The sequence below is a fragment of the Ovis canadensis genome, chromosome 10, assembly GCF_042477335.2.
Source record: "Ovis canadensis isolate MfBH-ARS-UI-01 breed Bighorn chromosome 10, ARS-UI_OviCan_v2, whole genome shotgun sequence".
Taxonomy (NCBI): Eukaryota; Metazoa; Chordata; class Mammalia; order Artiodactyla; family Bovidae; genus Ovis; species Ovis canadensis.
In genome coordinates this window covers 91,633,763-91,654,017 of record NC_091254.1, presented here as the reverse complement: position 1 = coordinate 91,654,017, position 20,255 = coordinate 91,633,763, and the positions used below count along the sequence as shown (strand labels likewise).

General features: G+C 38.0%; 1 protein-coding gene across 2 annotated transcripts in view; it reads left to right on the top strand.

The window, feature by feature from the left end:
* FGF14 (fibroblast growth factor 14) overlaps positions 1-20,255 on the top strand; it is a 649,969-nt gene that overhangs the window by 512,315 nt on the left and 117,399 nt on the right. For both annotated transcript variants that reach the window (XM_069602442.1, XM_069602443.1), the window contains exon 2: positions 17,682-17,792. In XM_069602442.1, coding sequence (XP_069458543.1) covers positions 17,682-17,792 — 111 coding nt within the window. The remainder of the gene's footprint in view (positions 1-17,681; positions 17,793-20,255) is intronic.

Here is a 20,255-nt window from a genome sequence, read left to right as displayed (position 1 = left end):
GAGGTGCTTACCCTGCTCGCCAATCAGATTAGGTCCCCGCGGATAGGTCTGTGGTCATGAATGTGCAGAATAGGAAACTCTTCTCTGGGAAACATTTTGTGCTAGCCTGTATACAGTTTGTGTGGGTGTAGAGCTTTGTTCTTACAAGTCATATTGTTATAACTTATAGTATGCTGTCCTCTCAGAGATTTTGAGGGTTTTGGGTTTTTTTAGTTTCAATTGTATTTAAAGCTTTGCCTTTCTGCGATGACCTTCTGAACTATGGATCTCCTTTTAGTCGAGGGGCTTAAATGAGCAATGGCCACCAAATGATTCTCCCTGGCACAGAGCAGAGCAAAACAGATGGAAAGGTTTCATACAGGAGCCCTGGAAATCAGCACTCATCCATTTTACAAGGTCAGTGTTTTCTCAGGCGTGCCAGGAAATGCTTTTTTGAATGGAAGACACTGATATCCCACAGATGTAGGGTGATGAGGATAGAAAGAAGCAGTCATACAAGAATGCCCCACACCCTCTGCAGAAAAGCTCCGAAACCCACATATCAGCACTTGCTTTGTGTTATCTAAATAAATTGAGCATTAAAACGTAAGAAGCGACTATATTTAAAATATCATCAGATCGCCAACGAAGACCTGCTGTACAGCACAGGGAACTCTGCTCAATATTCTATAATAACCTAAATGGGAAAATAGTTTGAAATAGAACAGATACATGTATATGTGTAACTGAATCGCTTAGCTATATTCCTGAAACTAACACAGCTTTGTTAATCAACTATACTCCAATATAAAATAAAAATTTTAAAAAAAACTCAACAAAGATGATTTAGTAAAATATGCAAATCAAGGAAACAAAGACTGTTTCCCCACAGAGAGAGTAAGAGAGCATTTTAGAAACAGGGGGATGTTTCTAAACATCAAGGCCTTGCCTTGATGGGAAGTGTTTTGACAGGTGTGGAAGACGAGGAAGTAGTTTGGATAAAGATGTAGATGATAAATACCTGTATATGTAACTGAAGTGGCAACAGAAGATAAAGACATTTTCAGATCCCAAAATGTTTTAGGATTTAGAATCAACTTCATCTCTCACCAGCTGGGCAAGAGTAGGCAAATGCTGTGTGTTCACAGATTCAAGTTTTCTTTGTGTATTCTACGGGTTAGGCTAAAGATTTAATTAGATAATATGCACTAAAGTTTCTAGTCAAATGTGCACATGTGCATGCATGCCAAGTCACTTCAGTTGTGTCTAACTCTTTGCGACCCCATGGACTGTAGCCCGCCGGGCTCCTCTGTCCATGAGATTCTCCAGGCAAGAATAGTGGAGTGGGTTGCCATGTCCTCCTCCGCTGTTCATGACAGTTAAACTTTATTTTTTATTTGATATTCTCTGTGAGGCTTTCCCGTTATTGTACATAAGTGAGTAGAAATATATGTCTTAAGATGCATTTTTTGGCTGTTTTCCATGCAAAAGTAATATCCAAAAGAAAACATGGCATTTTAAAGTTGTCTGCCTTTAAATTGACCAGGGAGATACTAATATATTTAGCTTATTTATATTAACACATTTCAGAAAAATATTGATAAGGATTTAGACATTTTTTATTAATGATTTTATTACATCTCCCTCCTTCATGAAACAACAGAGTAAGCTTGCCTAAAATATTATTTAAATGAATCCCCTGTGAAATGTCAGTAGGAATGATCTTGAGTGACCTAAATAAAGTCACAGCATTTAAAAAGACCTACTGTATATAGTACAGGGAACTTTGCTCAATGTTATGTGGCAGCCTGGATGGGAGGGGAGTTTGGGGGAGAATGGATACACGTATATGTATGGCTGAGTCCTTTTGCTGCCTACCTGAAACTATCACAACATTGTTAATTGGCTTTGCTCCAACACAAAATAAAAAGTTTAAAAAAAGTCTTCCATTACTAGACTACAACAGCCTTTAAATTTCATTACACATACACGCACACAGCTAACTTGCTAACATGTGCTACAGCAAAGCTTAGAATTTTGTATTCAGTTCAGTTGCTCAGCTGTGTCCAAACTCTTTTCAACCCCATGGACTGCAGCACGCCATGCTTCCCCGTCCATCATCAACTCCTGGAGCTTGCTCAAACTCATGTCCATCAAGTCGGTGATGCCATCCAACCATTTCATCCTCTGTTGTCCCCTTCTCCTTCTGCCTTCAATCTTTCCCACCATCAGGGTCTTTTCCAAGGAGTCAGTTCTTTGGATCAGGTGGCCAAAGTACTGGAGTTTCAGCTTCAGCATCAGTCCTTGAAATGATTATTTAGGACTGATTTCCTTTAGGATCTAGAAACACAGCCAATTAATTTCTCAGATTAATTTTTTTAAATTTATTTCCCCAAGCTTTCATTGTGCATGGAGTAAAAGTCTGCAGTTGATAGCATTCTCTAAAATGTTACAACATCAGATCACTTTTCAACTAAGAAAAAAACAAAACAAATAACAAAAACAAAACCCAGAGCATGCTGACTCTCTCCACTGATGAATGTGCCTGCTGCCCACCTTGAGTTTTCTGGATGCCCAAAGATGCCTGCAGACTGCAACCAGCCTTACCTACCACCAGCCCTACATCCCCCAAACCCAGCCTGTCAGTCAAAAGGTCTTCACAAACTTGTACCATCATGACCTTCTCCTGACTTGAGAATCCCAGGTCTCTTTCCATCCCAACATCTTGTCCATCTCTGATTAGCTCACACCTCACTTTCTCTCTGAAGTCTTCCACCAACCACATGGATTTAGAAGGACAGCTCTTAGTGGGCAGTATGCATTTCTCCATCCCACATTCTTCAGCTAGTCAATCAAGAATGGCCATCTTCTTTGTCCAGTGGCTTTCATAAATGACTCTTAAGTCTTTTATTATTGTTGAGATGTTTGCTGTCTAATCTCTGGAAAAGGAAAAGCCAACCACTCCAGTGTTCTGGCCTGGAGAATTCCATGGACTCTGTGTTCTGGCCTGGAGAATTCCAAGGACTGTGTGTTCTGGCCTGGAGAATTCCAAGGATTGTGTAGTCTCTAGGGTCGCCGAGAGTTAGACATGACTGAGTAACTTTTACTTCACTTTTGCTGTCTAATCTACCTTGAAATCCACATAACGCTGTAAATTCTTTCAGGAAGGAAGTGCCTTAAACTCCCTAGCAAATTTGGGTTCTCATATTGTCTTTCACACAGAGTTGGAATGGAATGAAGAGTTTTCTGTTCGTTTCCATATCGGTGGGCTGAAGGACTGAAGCCGGTTTTTAAAACTGGTAAAAATGTTGGAATTTCTAGGCTGCGTGAAATGATCTTATAAAAGGAAAAACAAACAAACAAACAAACAAACGTGTGTTTAAGTGGTATTTCTGAATGTAGTGATTTCAAGCTCGACTTCTCGTTTTGGTTGTGGTGTTCTTTGTCACCTGTGACCAGGATCGCTAAGCGGTGACTGCAGACTGTCTGGATCATGTTTTCTTCTGTGGCTTCAGGCTCCTCGACTTGTCTGGTTCTTCTCCAGGACACTGTGCTTTTTTTTTTTTTCAAGGGGTGGAGCAAATCAGTTACAGGTCAGGAACGCTTTGGGGTGAAGAACTTTGTGTCTTGAAGAAAGCAAAAGAGTGGATGTGAGAGCACAGAACCAGTGGGGACGGGTGAGAAGCAGTCCTCTATCCCGTCTCTAAAGGACTTGTACCAAAATGCACTGAGTAATACCTTTCCCAGTGGGTTTTTTTTTTTTCCACTTCTTTTTTTTAGAAATTAAAAGTATGAATCTGATGCCAAAGCCACAAACCACAAATCCAATTTAAGCAGAGGAAATCAGGACTTAAGACTCAAGCGTGCATTTGGAAGGGTGGGGGAGGGCGGAAGGAGGCTGACTCTCAACCAACTCCTCACAGACTTCTCTTCCTCCTGCCCACTCGGCGCCCCGAAACATGTCCAAACTGCGAGATTGCTTATTAAATTAGCACACTATGACTCTATAACTCTGTGAAATTGAACAAAAAGAAAATGGAAATACAAAAAAAAAAAAAAAAAACAGAATAAAAGGCGTAAGTCAGTGCAAATTTGCTCTCAGACTTGAGTGGAGTAAACTCCCTCTGTTTTATTTTTTATTTATTTTATTTTTTATTTTTATTTTTTTAAACTCCCTTTAAAATGTGCCTGGCTTGATAAACAACAGGGACCTACTATAGGACTTCCCTTGTGGCTCAGCTGGTAAAGAATCTGCCTGAAATTCGAGAGACCTGGGTTCGATTCCTGGATTGCAAAGATCCCCTGGAGATGGGAAAGGCTACCCACTCCAGTATTTTGGCCAGGGAGAATTCCATGGACTATACAGTGGCAACGAATTGAACACGACTGAGTGACTTTCACTTGCACTGTAGAGCACAGCACACATTTAATAACTTGTAATAACCTATAATGAAAAAGAACCTCGTGTGTATATATATATATATACACACACACGTTATGTTGTTGTTCAGTTGCTGTCGTGTCTGACTCTTTGTGACCCTATGAACTGCAGCACGCCAGGCTTCCCTGTCCTTCACCATCTCCCAGAGCTTGCTCAAACTCATGTCCATTGAGTCAGTGATGCCATCCAACCATCTCATCCTCTGTCATCCCCTTCTCCTCTTGCCTTAAATCTTTCCCAGCATCAGGGGCTTTTCTAACGAGTCAGCTCTTTGCATCAGGTAGCCAAAGTATTGAAGCTTCATCTGCAGCATCAGTCTTTTCAGTGAATATTCAGGATTGATTTCCTTTAGGATTGACTAGGGATTCCCTGGTGGCTCAGAGGTTAAAGTGTCTGCCTCCAATGTGGGAGACCTGGGTTCGATCCCTGGGTTGGGAAGATCCCCTGGAGAAGGAAACAGTAACCCACTCCAGTATTCTTACCTGGAGAATCCCATGGACAGAGAAGCCTGGTAGCCTAGTTCATTCTTGCTATCCAAGTGACTCTCAAGAGTCTTCTCCATCTCCACAGTTCAGAAGCATCAATTCTTTAGCACTCATCCTTCTTTATGGTCCAACTCTCACATGCTTTTTAATATGCTGTCTTGGTTTGTCATACTTTTCTTCCAAGGAACAATAATTTTATATATATACACACACACACACACACACACACACACACATATATAGATAGATAACTGAATCACTTTGCTGTACACCCGAAACTATCAAAACATTGTGAATTAACTATACTTTAATTAAAAAAAAAATACACCTTGGTTGTCTACAGCTAAACTCTAAATTCAAGACCAAATTCTACATCATTGTTCATGGAACTTCCACCTTGATTTCTCAGAGATTGTATCTGTGTGTTTTAATCTATTTTCATAACCACTGGCTTCAGTGTTTTCCCTCTCTAGTTAAAGGTGACAGTGTGACTTTACATGATGAATAAGTACCCCGAATGCCTTCTCCTTCCTGCCTGTGACTCCGCTGCTCTGGCGTTTCCAGGAAGACTGACATTGTTAACAGAAGGGTTTTTACAACTTTGCTCTCCTCTGAGAAAGTAGCTGGGAGACAAAGTCTGAAACAGAAATTTTAGAAGGAAGCAGACCTCAGCTATTTGCATCTTCCTTAAATAGAAGTAAACCAAGTATTTACTGGTACCATTTTCATCTATTCTTACAACTCTGCCCATTAGATAGAGTTACCTCTGTAGTTCTAGGTATAAACAGGCAAAGTGGGTTTTAAATATCTGCTCTGAAACACTATTCTAAAGTGTGAACCTCCACTCTGGAGAATGTATTGATCAGTCCTTGTTACCTACAGTTATTTTTTAAAACTTTCCCCCTGTCCTGATTATTTTCTTGGCATAACACATTTAGGGAAATGCTTCCTGGCTGTAAAGCAAATGTGTGCTAAAAAATGGAAAACACCATTTTTTTTTTTCATGCGAAATTCCCAGTTTACTGCTCTATGCCTTCTCATAAGAAAGCTAATAAAGCTATACTTCTGCCCTAATTCCTGTATTCATAGTTCATATGAATACGACACACCCTAATCCAATATAACTTTCACAAAAGGCTTTGCATGCTGAATTGTACTAAACAATATATGCTATGTCTGACTCTGTGACCCCATGGACTGTAGCCCACCAGGCTCTCCATGGGATATTCCAGGCAAGAATACTGGAGTGGGTTGCCATTTCCTTCTCCAGGGGATCTTCTCAAATCAGGGTCAAACCAGCGTCTCCTGCGTCTCCCGCGTTGGCAGGCAGGTCTCTGCCACTGAGCAACCCGGGAAGACTCTATTAAACAAGAGTGCGCTTTAATTTCAACAGACGCCCTTGGATTCTTTAATATCTTCCTTTAAGTTATACTAATTCTCAACTTCTGATAATGTAATGATGGCTGGAGCGCAAATTTGTATGGCCTGCTATAAAAAGTCTTTGAGTGAGTCAAACAGTCGTTGCTTTTCAGATTTCTTAATTTTAGAGAATCCCATTTCTAGTTTCTGAAAGAAGTGAATCATACTTTCTAGTGATTAACTGAATGTGTTAAATTTAACATATAATACTCTAAGCCTTAGGTTTTTTTTTTTCCTACTTTTTCTCTCTTTCTGAGAATACAGTTGAAATTTCTGACTTTCAAATTAGATTTTTCTATTTCTCCCTCAAATCCTATTGGTTTCTACTTCATGTATTTGAAACTCTGTCAGTAGATGCAGAAACATTCAAGACTGTTATGCATTCTTCCTAAATTGACTTATTTATCATTAGGAAATGATCCTTCCTTATGTATTGTCAGAGTCTTTGCCTTGAAATCTATTTTGTCCTTGATTAATATTGTCTGATTATTCCCAGCATGACATACTGTTACTTTGATTGTTAATAACTCTGCTAAGGTATAATGGTCATAAAAATCATCTCTATTTAAAAATGTATAATTTTATAAGTTTTAACATATGGTGTCATCCTCATACTCAAGGTTATAAATCTGTCTGTCACCATAGAGGTTTCCTTATGCCCCTTTGTACTCCTGACCCCCGATCCTCCCGGTCTCTTCACCAGTCTCCAAGTAGTCGCAGATCTTGGGGAAAGAAGCAATGAGCTCTTTATCACTGGTTTTAAGTACTTTCAATACAATGTGTCTTTGTATTGTTTTCCTCATGTTTCCTGTCTTTGGAATGTGTTAAGCAGTTTGGATTTTTGGCTTTATTGTTTTCATCAGTTTGGAAATTTCCAGCCATTATTTCTTCAAATATCTTTCTTTCTTGCCCTCTTGGTACTTTTCCCTGGAATCTCCAATTAGACATATCTCCAATCATTTAAAGTTATCTGACAGCTCTGTTAATTTCTTTTTAGAATTCTGTTTTCTCTGTGGGTTTCATTTGCAATCATTTCTATTACTATATCTCCAAGTTCACCCCTGTTTCTGCAATTAGTCTAATCTGCCATTAATGCCATTCCGCATATTTTTTTCATTTCATGAAATGTAGCTTTCACCCATCAAAGTTTGTTCTGGGCTGTACTTCACTTTTGGGAGGTGTGGAAGGTCTAGAGTAGTAAAGACTGTTTGCATGTCCCTGTCTGATATTCCGACATCTGGGGCAGCTTTGGGTCAGTTTTGATTTACTGATTCTCCCCTTTGCTATGGGTCAGATCCCCGTGCTTCTTTGCATGCCTTATTGCATTTTCTTATTGGATTCCAAATACTTTTAATTTTGCTTCCCTGAATGTTAGATATTTTTGTATTCCTACAAATGTTCTTGAACTTATTCTGGGAAGCAGTTAAGTTACGCAGAAACAGTATGCTCTTGCTTTCAGAATTTGTTAGGGGAGACTGAAGCATTGCTCAGACTAAGCTAATTCCCCTCCTACAGAGGCAAGCCTCTTATTTATACTCTGCTCAATGCCCCATGAATTATGAGTTTTTCCAGTCTGGCTAGCGGGAATAGGCATTGTTCCCAGTTTTGTGTGTGTCTGAGGCACTGCTGCCTCTGTTCCTCTCGGATGATTTTTCCCAGCTTTGAGTGGTCTCCTCATATGCAGTTGTCCATGAGTACTCAGCTGAAGACCTAAGGAGACCCTATGTAGATCCCAGAAATTCTCTCCCTCTGCAGCCCTCTCCTTTCCCTGGACTCAACTTCATCTCAACTTAGAGAGTCCGCCGGGCTCCCCTTCCTTCACCAGGTCCTGGAACATCTCTAAGCCTTTGAATCCGGGAAGAAAAGAGTTCACCTTATTTCTTTTCCATCTCCTGGAATCCTCTGTCCTTCATTTCCTGGTATCCAGTGTCTTACAAAATTCAATTTGTCCTTTTTTGTTGTTTCATATTAGAGAGTACGTCTGGTCCTCATTATTCTTTCTTGGTCAGAAATAGAAGTCATTTTGACTTTTAAAGAAATTCTGCATAATTATTAAGCTCTCTCAGATTGTGGTATATAGCTCATATAACATTCACATTCTTTTTCAGTCACATTTCCAGCATTGAAATTTGCTCATTATGGTGTTTGACTACAAAATATTAGCAAATGCTAATAATACTCTTGGGCCTTTGTTCCTTAAGCCATTCAGTTACATTTGATTAGTCTCAAACTTTATGAAGAACACAGTAAGAGGCCTGATTAATAATATGCAATTATATTTTGTATTATAATAAGCATAAAATGGCTTTTGTGTTGAGCAGTAGAAAGTGAAAGATTGTCCATTAAAAATAATGAGATTTTGGCCACATATATGGCGAAGTGAAAACTTCTTCACTCTATGATGTTTGGGATGTGTGTGTGTGTGTGTGTGTGTGTGTGTGTGTGTGTGTGTTTATTGTGCCAAAGTATCATAAGGTAAACACAAAACTTGGGAGTGTTTCAAGATGCTGCAGTTTGCTTTCAGAATCTATCATTCCAAAGGAGGTTTGCAGCAGTTTTTCCCATGGTGGTTTTCTTAATTGAAAATAATCCCATCATAAAGAAATAGAAAAGAGGTTGTTAGTAAATATTTAGGGACTCGCTGAGTAAACATGGAATGTTCTAGTAACAATATATTTAGTAATATGTCCTTACTGAAATTATATTGCTAAGATTTTGAATGGCACTGGAATGGGGTGCTTTTCTAACTGAGCTTCAAAGATGTGCTTCTTTCTGGAACTTGTAGACCCTGAATATTTGAAAAGTTCAACATTGTACCAGGAAGCCCTAGATACCTAGGTCTGCTCAAGGTCTGTCTGATCCTCAGAGCTTAGGGTCAAATATTAAGCAGGATCTTTACTGCTTGCCTTCCTTTCAATGATATTCTCAGACATTTCTCCAAGAAAGGCTTTACCTACTATTGTTTTTTTAGTATATTTTACCTAAAGGGAATTTTGGGCCCAAAATAATTTTTGGAAAAAAATAAGTGCTTAAAATTTTAAGAACCCACATTTACTTTTACCTTTATCTCAAGTATACTATACTCCTCCAAGTCTTAAATAAGATATAGAAAAATGCATTTTATCTTGAATTCCATTTAGAACTTATTGATCTGAAAAAAAACCAACAGAAAATAAATTCAGTTCAATATATATTTGTTGAGCAGCTGTTCTGTTCAAAGCATAGTGACAGGCTACTTTGAATAATACATGATGCAAATTATTAAAAGATGTATAATGTATTTGCTGGGCAGACAGACATGTAAATCCAATAATTTAATGCATGATGAATTGGTGTAAATTCATATTATGAGTTCGCCTCTTCTTTCAATAGACAGCAAGCTCTCTGAGCCCAAAAACTGTTTTTTCAGGCAAGAGTGTATCCCTAATACCATCAGGCAAAGGATTCTGGTAGGCAGAGGTGAAGAAGACACTGTAGACTGTAGAATCAGCAGTTAAAATTCAGCAGACATGATAATGCATTGGGTTGGGGTGGTGGGTTGAGCAGCAACTCTGAAATAGCTGAAACAAGGTTCCCAGGAGAGTGGGGCTCTGAAGGTGGCATTTCCTCAGTTCCAAGAGGAAAGTGAGTACCATTCTCAGAAATTAACAGAAAGATATAGCAGATTTTCCCACCTTTAGTTTTCTTTATCATTTTCCTTAATGCTCTCACTTTTTTTTTTTCCCCCAGCCCTTTGGAAGAGTTCCTGGGCATGTTTTATTTTTATGATTGGACTATATGATAATTTATGGATTTGGATAAATTATACACAATACTATTTTCTGCTGCTAGGAGTGCCAAAATCTAATTAGATCTACCACAAAAATATATATTCCCAAAATTGCCTTTTACCCTGTTTTAAAAAAGTGTGATTTTCCATAGCTATAGAGGAGTGATGCTGAAGAACCTATGTTGATAACTAGTACCAAGGTTTATGAGTAAATAAATGTAGTACATGTGTATATACATTTATATATTTGCCATATAAAAATCCATGCCATATTGTACATTTATTAGTTTCAAAGATTTAAAATGTATGCATCATCTTAAGAGTTATTCTGATTTCTCTTTTGTCAGTCAGAACATTTTGTGAAAATAATTTGTGACAGTGATTTATTCAGATGAACCCACTTCTGAGAAAATGATTGTTTTAATTAAAAATGTTGGATATTTTTTCTTTGCACCTAAAGGCAGTTGGACTGACTTGCGTTTCTTTCAGTTCTAAGTGTTGAGGCTAATATATTATGAAATATCTTTTTTTCCTTTGCATATACATGTGTATTAGTTTTCATTATTTCTATTTTAATTAATATCAGAGAACACAGTTAGTCTAGAGTTTCACACAAGGAGTGTCCTCAGGACATTTTCAGTGAAATGGCCAGGCACAGCAAATAGAAAAAGGCAGAACAAAAAACATAATAATGGCTAAGTTTTCCTATTATCTTGAGCAGAATAAGATGCTCTGGATGCATAAGTATTTTAAAAGGGAATAAAGATCCCTAACAGTTTTTTGAGTTGGAAAATATTTTGCATTTTTATACGGCTAACTAAAATATAGGTGTAGGACTTCAGATACTGATTCATCCTTCAATTATTAATTGAGAGTCCAAGTTATAGGAGTTTGGGCTATATCATTATTGAAAACAAAATAACTATTTTTTTTGTACTTCATCATCAAATCTTCTTGTCCCATTAGTTTAATGAAAAAAGTGAGCATGCATCTCAATATAAGTTTATTTCATACAAGCAATACTTCCACTCTTTTATGTCTCAAGTCATAACACTTATTTAGGGTGACACTCCATTTTTATTATAGTAGATGTATTTTACATCGTCTTCTAAACACCTTTAAAATCCTTTGGCTGAGCTCATGTGAGATCTGAGTAGATCATCATTGTTTTGATTTCTTATTTTCATGCTTGCTTTTAACCACATAATCCACATAGAATATACATCATCTTCCTTATTTTCTTGATGTTAAGCTTTAGCTTGTTTTTCTTATTTTTTAATTTCACCTCTGGCCCATACTATCTCTGGGATTTTTTTTTTCCCTCAACTATCCTAATTTTATTCAAACTAGATAATATAATTTATAAGCCGCTTAACCAGGAACACGTGAATTTCAACCTATGGCAAAGCATTCATTGGGAACAGTGGCTGAGAGGCAGGGTCACTGGGCCAACCCCTCAGTAATATGGGATGGCCCACCTGTCCCACATACTTCAAGGATCTAATGTAGCATGTGACATGACTTTGAAGATACCAATGTCAATCCATGCTTGAGCTCTTTGTCATTTTTGGAGGTAATAACAGCAGTAAGTTCTACTACTGGGTCTTCTTCATACATGGCCGTTTGCTATCTTGCAAACCTCTGCATGGGGAGAAGCATCCCCCCAACACACTTTGGATGCTGTTTGCTTTAAATATTTGCAAAGTCTGGATCCTGTCCATTCCTGCAGTTATGTGGGATGTTTGTGTTTCTTTTTTTGTTAACTGTTCTCTCAAAGAGTCAAGATGGGTTCAGCATGTATTATTATAGATGGAAGCTGAGACTTGTACTGGAAGTAAAGTAAGAAAACGAAGGGTTAGAGCCTTCTTGCACAGAGTTCTAGAAGGTTGGTCATACCTTTATCTGACTGCACATACTGATGTCGTGGTTTTCTCAGTAAAATTGTTGTTTTGTTTATTTTTGCTGTGATTTTTGGTTGCATATTTTCACTCTAGGCTTAGGGAGAAAGGGTTTGTTTTAATTATTTGAAAGACTGACTTTAAGCTGTACAGGGCTACATTGAACAATTGTATAAATGAGTATCACAGGAAAGCTTTTATGAACATATGATTATGTACGATGAGAAAATACTAAGTGGAATTCTTGAAAATTTGGGGCAACCAGTTAATCTAAGCAGTAATAGGTGTCCAGTTTATTTGCATATACATATGTGATCTTCCTTGCAAGTAGGTACAAAATGCTATTTTAACTCATTCTTTCTCAAAGGCATTCATAGATTTATTATAGTTTCTGCATTAACATTATGAAGTTAACATGCCATCATGATTGGACATTTTTCAAATAATTAATATTGAAAAATAAATATTCTGATAACCATCAAAATACAGTTACATTTAACATTTGGCATATTGTCTCTCATTTTTCCTATGAATAGTATTTTTACATAGTCATGCTCAAGTCATAGACATAAGTTATTACACAAAACTGTAAAACACTAAGTACTTATTTTTAACTTGGAATTCTAAAAAGTCAAATTACCTAGTCAAAAATTGTGGACATTTTTAAGGCTTTACTATGATTGCTGTTTTGGTTTTCGTGTGGTTCCAGTTTTCACTCTTACCTGCAATATGAAATTACTGGAAAAATTACATCTTTGTCAATATTTATTCACAAAAGATATAGTGCATAGCTCTCATTTATCTAGACCCAGGAGGTGCCATAGTGAGCAATACTGTACATTTCATTTTTCCTCATGAAACTCATAGTCCAGAGTTTCACATCTCTACGCAAGTGGGTGTATTTGAGACAGGTAAGCAGGGACATTGCCAACAAAGGTCTGTCTAGTCAAGGCTATGGTTTTTCAAGTAGTCATGTATGGATGTGAGTGTTGGACTGTGAAGAAAGCTGAGAGCTGAAGAATTGATGCTTTTGAACTGTGGTGTTGGAGAAGACTCTTGAGAGTCCCTTGGACTGCAAGGAGATCCAACCAGTCCATTCTGAAGGAGATCAGTCCTGGGTGTTCTTTGGAAGGAATGATGCTAAAGCTGAAACTCCAGTACTTTGGCCACCTCATGTGAAGAGTTGACTCATTGGAAAAGACCCTGACGCTGGGAGGGATTGGGGGCAGGAGGAGAAGGGGATGACAGAGGATGAGATGGCTGGATGGCATCACCAACTCGATGGACATGAGTTTGAGTGAACTCCGGGAGTTGGTGATGGACAGGGAGGCCTGGCGTGCTGTGATTCATGGGGTCACAAAGAGTCGGACACGACTGAGTGACTGAACTGAGCTGAACTGAACTGAAGGTTACAGGAACAGAATCAATGTGGGAGATTATGGGATGTTTGTAGGCAGCCCACAGTGTGCTGTAGTCCATGGGATTGCAAAGAGTCAGAACAACCCAGTGACCCAGGTTGGGCTGCATGCTGAAGATGGCACGGGAACAGTAGAAACCAAGGTCCGGCAGGTAAGGTGGGCCCCTCCTGCTGCAGAGTGAGACATTTGGTGGGTGTTGGAGAGTTGCTGCTTATTTCCTGATCTGATGGACAAGAACAGCACTCTGCATGTCCTGGAAGAGGCCATGAGGGGTTGAACACTTGCTGGCAGTGAAAATAGAGAAAGGGAAAACAGTGAGAGAGATTTTGAAGACAGTGTCTGTAGGAACTGGGCAACTCATTGGATGGAATATAAAAGGCAAGCATGGTGTTAATCTGAGGGGGTTAACAATTAACATTAGTGGTCAAGTCATAGTGGATCTTTGACTGAAGTTGATGGAGATGGAGGAATTGAAGTGAAAATGATGCTGTAGGAAGTTTAAACTTAAACAGTATTAAATTTATGATTTTTATGAGGATTTCATGCATGGAGATTTATTGGAAATGTGGTCAATGGCAAAGTGGGACAGATCTTAGAAAAGATTTTCAGGAAATTTGGTCATCTCTAACTTTGTCTTATGGCTTTACATTATAGATTCAGCTCCAAGTATGCAGGATTAGAGGGCTTAGACACAGCCCAAGATAATCTTTGAGAATCTAGTTTTAAAGAAGAGATGTTTGCATTTCACTTTAAGTTGTTTAAGATAGTTTAGTCTGATTGTTCAGTTTTTACAGGCTACATAATTTAGTGGTTAAGTGGTGGGCAGGATCATGTCAATCCAGCTTTGCACTTCTTAGTTACTTAGTCTGTTTGTCAAATTATCTCATTGTGCTGTGTCTTTACTTTCTCATTATCCAAATGGGCTTCCCATTTTGTAAGTAAACTGTGATGAAAATTCAGTGAGTTAATTGTGGCACCTGAGAAGAACAGTAATACTGGCTGTTACTCAATATTACTATGGTTTCTTAAAAAAAAGAAAAAAAAAGAAACAAATACTGTAGAAGTAGATAAATAGAAATCAGTTTGGTTTCTTTTCTTGAAATTAAATAAGAACTCAAAAATACAATTTTGTATTTTGCTTGTAATTTCTTAGCAGGCATGAGGTGTGGTTAGAAATTAGGTCCTTAGGCTAGTGTCCTCCAGGTTCAGTCCTGTTATCACAAATAGCAGGATGTCCTTTTTTGTGTCTGAATAATATTCCACTGTGATTCTACACCACGTATTTCTGTGTCCATTCATCTGCTGATGGACACTTAGATTGTCTCCACGTCTTGGTTGTGTTGAAAGATGCTGCAGGGAACACGGGGCAGCAGATAGCTCTTTGAGATCCTGATTCCATTTCCTTTGTATATATCCCCGTAAGTGGGATCTCTGGAGCCTATGGCTCAGTTTTCAGGATGGTCAGTTTCACTCATCAGCATGAGTAACCTCCATGCTGTTTCCCTCAGGGACTGCACCCATTTACACCCCCACCAACCATGCACAAGGGTTCACTTTTCTCCAATTTCTCTCCAGAGCTTGTTCTATGTTTTTAATAGAAGAAACAAAAGAGAAGGGGGCTCTCTCTGTAATAGTGAAGGGACTTGTGAGGATCACGTGTCTTCTCACTTTCTTGCCTGGTATGCTTAATTCAAGTCCAGAAGATATCATAGCTAAAATATAGGATTACTAAAAGTAAGTGATCCAGAACATAAAGCTTTTGCAGAAAAAATTTTCTGTCTCTGAAAATCTCGGTATGTTTTCATGGCAACTAGGAATTCCCGCCCCTATCCCACCTTTTCACTTTTGATCCCTTCTTTTTCTGTGCTACCTATTTTCAGTGACAAGCGTAAATATAATACAGTAAAACTAGGAAAAAAATCCTCAGGTTTTAAAGGTTCAATAGTACTTATTGGGTGATGAGCAGAGTGAGGTTCACTAAGGCACATAGGATTATGTGATTTTTTAAAGTTATATACTGCAGAGTAAGGAACATACGGGGCTTCCCAGGTGGCATTAGTGGTAAAGAACCCACCTGCCAGTGCAGATAGACATAAGAGATGTGGGTTCGATCCCTGGCTCAGAAAGATACCCTGGAAAAGGGCATGGCAACTCACTCAAGTATCCCTGCCTGGAGAATCCCATAGACAGAGCATTTTGGTGAGCTACAGTCCATAGGGCCAGGCACAACTGGAGCAACTGAACACACACATCCAAGGAACATGTATGACACAATTGTAACAGTCACTTTTAGTGGGAGTGTTAGTCACCCAGGCATGTCCGACTCTTTGTGACCCCATGACCTGTCCATAGGATTCTCCAGATTCTCCAGGCAAGAATATTGGAGTGGATTGCCATTCTCTTCTTCAGGGGATCTTCCCAACCCATGGATGGAACTCGGGTCTCCTGCATTGCAGGCAGATTCTTTACCACTTAACAATCTCTTCAATGTTTCTTTCTAAAATCTTACTCCTCCAAAAACTCTAACATGCTTGATTACACGAATGCTGTCATGCTGTGGTTTTCATGCATTATTTTCCAGATTTTTCAATATCACAATATCTTTGAAGAAAATCTGTGCCGTGGGGCCATTTCTCAAACATCAGTTACATCAGATGTACATAGAAACAGATGCTGTCATTCTTTTTAATTTCTTGAGAACTAAACAAAAGGCTGAGGATATTCTGCTTTGAACAGCTTTTTTGGTTTGTTTTTGCACATTTTTTTGTGTGTGTTCACCTGTTTGCCATCCATCATTTTTTGATCAATTACAACATGCTCGGTTTCATCATTCTGTAACAACTGCCTATTTTGACAGCATGATCACATTTGCATATCTCATTCAGGGGTTGTAGAGACATGCTAGTTGCCATGGGGAGGATTCTGATGTCTCCCATCAAATCTAGTCATGAGATGGTGGTGACCTTTGAAAAGCCACATGCAAATATTTATTTTTGAAGGTACAGTTGGCTGTTTGTGAAGCACCAGATCACTAGACTGGCTATCTCTCCGATGAATCATCTAATGAGAAGTCTGTTACCGTGTAATTTCCCTTTTGACTGTAATAAACTTCCACTGCCCTTGAGCTTAAGCTATTTGAGACAAGAATAAAAATCCATAGAGTATAATTTTACTATCCCTTGTGGTTATATAAATTATATAGGATTATCTGTCTAATTCATCTACTTGGTCTGGATTATGGCCAGAGATTATTGGAGATTCAGCTGGAGCTGAATGCAATGTTGAATGCAATACAGCTCCAGTACTTTGTCCACCTGATGCGAAGAGCTGACTCACTGGAAAAGACCCTGATGCTAGGAAAGACTGAGGGCAGGAAGAGAAGAGGATGACAGAGGATGAGGTGGTTGGATGGCATCACCGACTCAATGGACATGAGTTTGAGTAAACTCTGGGAGTTGGTGATGGACAGGGAAGCCTGGCGTGCTGCAGTCCACTGGGTTGCAAAGAGTCGGACACAACCGAGCGACTGAACTGACTGACTGACGGCCAGAGAGCTTAGGTTTTACTGTGTCTCCCCCTCAGTCCAGAAGCTGATTTTCACATTTTACTGGGCATCACATCAGTAAATACTGATACAATACTTGCACAATACTTCTGTGCAAGTTAGGGTGACTGTTTAAACATCAAGGAAACACCCTCCGTATCAGGGCTTTTTCTGACAATGTGTACCAAATGTTAGTATGGCTTTTTTTTTTTTTAATAAAAGTTTTTCACATTTAGGGATTACTTGTCAAATTAAGTGAAAAAAAAAAATTCCGTTAAAAAGCCTTTGATATGGTTTCTTAAAGCCAGGAGTTTGCAAAATTCTTGTCCAACCATCCTGAATGATATTAGTTTAAACTATTAAGCTAGTTAGTTTAGGACTTAGCTAATAGCTAAATAGATTAAGTAGTTTAATCATTTTAACTAATTATTTAAATACATACATGTCAGGTTTTTTTTTTAAAGACCTGTTATCTAAAGTTTATGGCTTTATGACTTTACGTAAAATAAGTTTATGACGGCATTTTCTTCACCTCCTGTGATCAGCATCTTCCAGGCTTGAGAAATGCAGAGACATTTCTGGGAAACATAAAATAAAAGGTGCTTCTATAAAATGTTTCTAGAAAATACCCTCTTACTTCTGAAAAAGAAAGAAAAGAAACAGGGAAGAAAAAAGAAATTCTATTGCTATGCATTGTGAGGCTTATGACCTCTGTGTTTGCCTTTCAGATCCCCAGCTCAAGGGTATAGTGACCAGGTTATATTGCAGGCAAGGCTACTACTTGCAAATGCACCCCGATGGAGCTCTCGACGGGACCAAGGACGACAGCACTAATTCTAGTAAGTGACCACCCCAGGCCACCGGTTCACACAATTGGTAGAAGAGATGCTGCTGCTTAAATGACTTTACAAATACATTTGCAAATATTGGGTTACGAGCGTTCATTTTTACAAATGTTATACCCTAGAGTGCCATTGACAATTCTCCTTGGACCACCTGGATGGAAATATTCATAGAACCACAAAAGACACCTGTCATTTTAAGATAATTATTCATCTTTTCAGTTTCTTCCCCAAGCAGTTGTCATATCCAGTGTTATTGTTACTTGAATCTCGTTATCATCAAAGTAACTGCACTAATGCATTCAGATGAAAGTTGATTACCTGTTGATTACCTGTTAACTTTGAAAGTTTTATCTTTGTGAGACTTGTAGCTTCTTCTTTATTTTTGTAAATTATTTATTTTAATTGGAGGCTAATTACTTTACAATATTGTAGTGGCTTTTGCCGTACATTCACGTGAACCAGCCATGGGTGTACATCTGTGTAGCTTCTTAATGATAACTGTGTACATTCAAGAACAATAAGGATTAGTTGTTTCAAATAATAGAAGTGTTATTTTTCAAATTCTTTGTGTTCAACAAGATAATATTTTCTTTATAGAGGGAACATGAAGGCTGTGTGCTTTTTAATGCATTGTATGAATTATTTAGTTATAAAATTGGATCTGTGCTGTTGTTTTAAATTAAAAAACCCACCCACCTTCCATTGTTTTCATGTCTGTCTTCGTTTTACTATTTCTTTACGTATAACTTTTCTTTGTATTTTTACTCTGGCACTCTTCTTCAACTTTCTGTGTTTCTGTTTCCTATTTTCTGTGCATACTGGCCTCTGATTCCCTTTAATTTAGCATATCATTTCAAAAGTAGACACTTTTCGTTGCTCAGGAGAATGAGTGAAAAGCAAAAATCAATTTTATTGGAAATATTTAATCACAAGTTACTAGTGGATATGAATCTTTTCATCGATTTAGCATTGATCCTTCACATAACAGAACATTATTCCATGGGAAGAAGGAGGCTTTGAATACATATAACCAAATTATAGACAGCTCCTGTTTTAAAGTCTAGTCATCAACTGTTCAGATACACCGATTCTGAGAGAAGCTAATAATATAAAGTAGGCTATTTTTGCATTTGGTGTTGCTAAGTGAAATATCATTATTTTCCCAAACATTGTGTTTGTATTTTAGACTTCGGACATTACTTCATTTTTAAATTTTTCTTTCAACTTTAAATATTTTCTTTATCTATATTTTCCTCCTATTCAATTTTTAACCTTGTCGTCTCCTTGTTTCTATTATGTAGTCCTTTTGAACTTTAGATTTTTCTCTGTCATATTTGTTCATTGATTTTTGTTTGCTTTATTTCCTCTTGATTTAGAAAAAGGGAAGGTAAAGCAATTCAGACACAGGAAAGAAAGAGAAGACATTTTTATTCATAAGATTGGCACCAAACATTGTTTACCTGTTGGGATTCTGATATTAGGTTGAACTCTCAAAATCATCAGCACTTAACCATCTCTGACCTGCAGAAGATGTTAGTTTCTTCTGATTCATGTTAATATATATTATATATATTATATATATATGTATGAATATATATATCTGCTAATTTTCCTTTCCCTACTTTAAACTCCTCACCCACTCTTTGACAAAAGGCATTCTCTTTTTCTTGTGTGTTAGAGTCGTGAGGGACATGGACTTTAGATTCCTAACTTCTCATGTCTTCAATGTCTCTGATTTTCTTTGGCCAGAGTCTAGTAGAGCATGAAAGCAAGTTTTCTGTAAGTCTGATCACTATAAGAGCTATGATACTCTGATTTATCAGACTAGAGGCTGATGTCCTCCATCAAAGAAAAATTTTCAAAAAAAGAAAGAAAAATTATAGCTATACGAAAATGCTGCTTAGCTGGACTTCTTGAAAAAATAGTTTCCTTCAAGCAAATGTTTTATGAGTTTTTTCCCTACCTTCTCCTTTTGTTTTTGTAGTGTCAAAAAAGGTTTTTATTCATGATGGAATAAATATCAAGTTAAGAAGTATCAGTAGACACTTTTTTTAAAAGCGTATTGCATCACAGTTGAATAAACAGCACAATATTTTCTAAATTATGAAAGTGCAGGTGTAGAAATTATACACACACATGATTACATCTGGTTATCTGCATAGTATTAAACACTGGACTGGGAAGCTGAGATACTAAAAGATACTGGACCTTCTGTTCAGTAAATGTATGAGGCTTTTTCCCTGGAAGAGAATCTTTGTATGGCACTTGAAATCCTTTCTAATCCCCCCCCAGTGCTAGTGAGGAACAGTTCTGGGAACCAGGCAGGCATGAGAACCCCAGTGGACAAGCAAATCAGAACCAAATCATAGTGACTGGCCTGCAAGAGCTTCCATTCCTATGCAAAGATCTAACCCACAGCTTCTTTTCTTACAAGTTACCACTGTGTTTTCTGTGCCC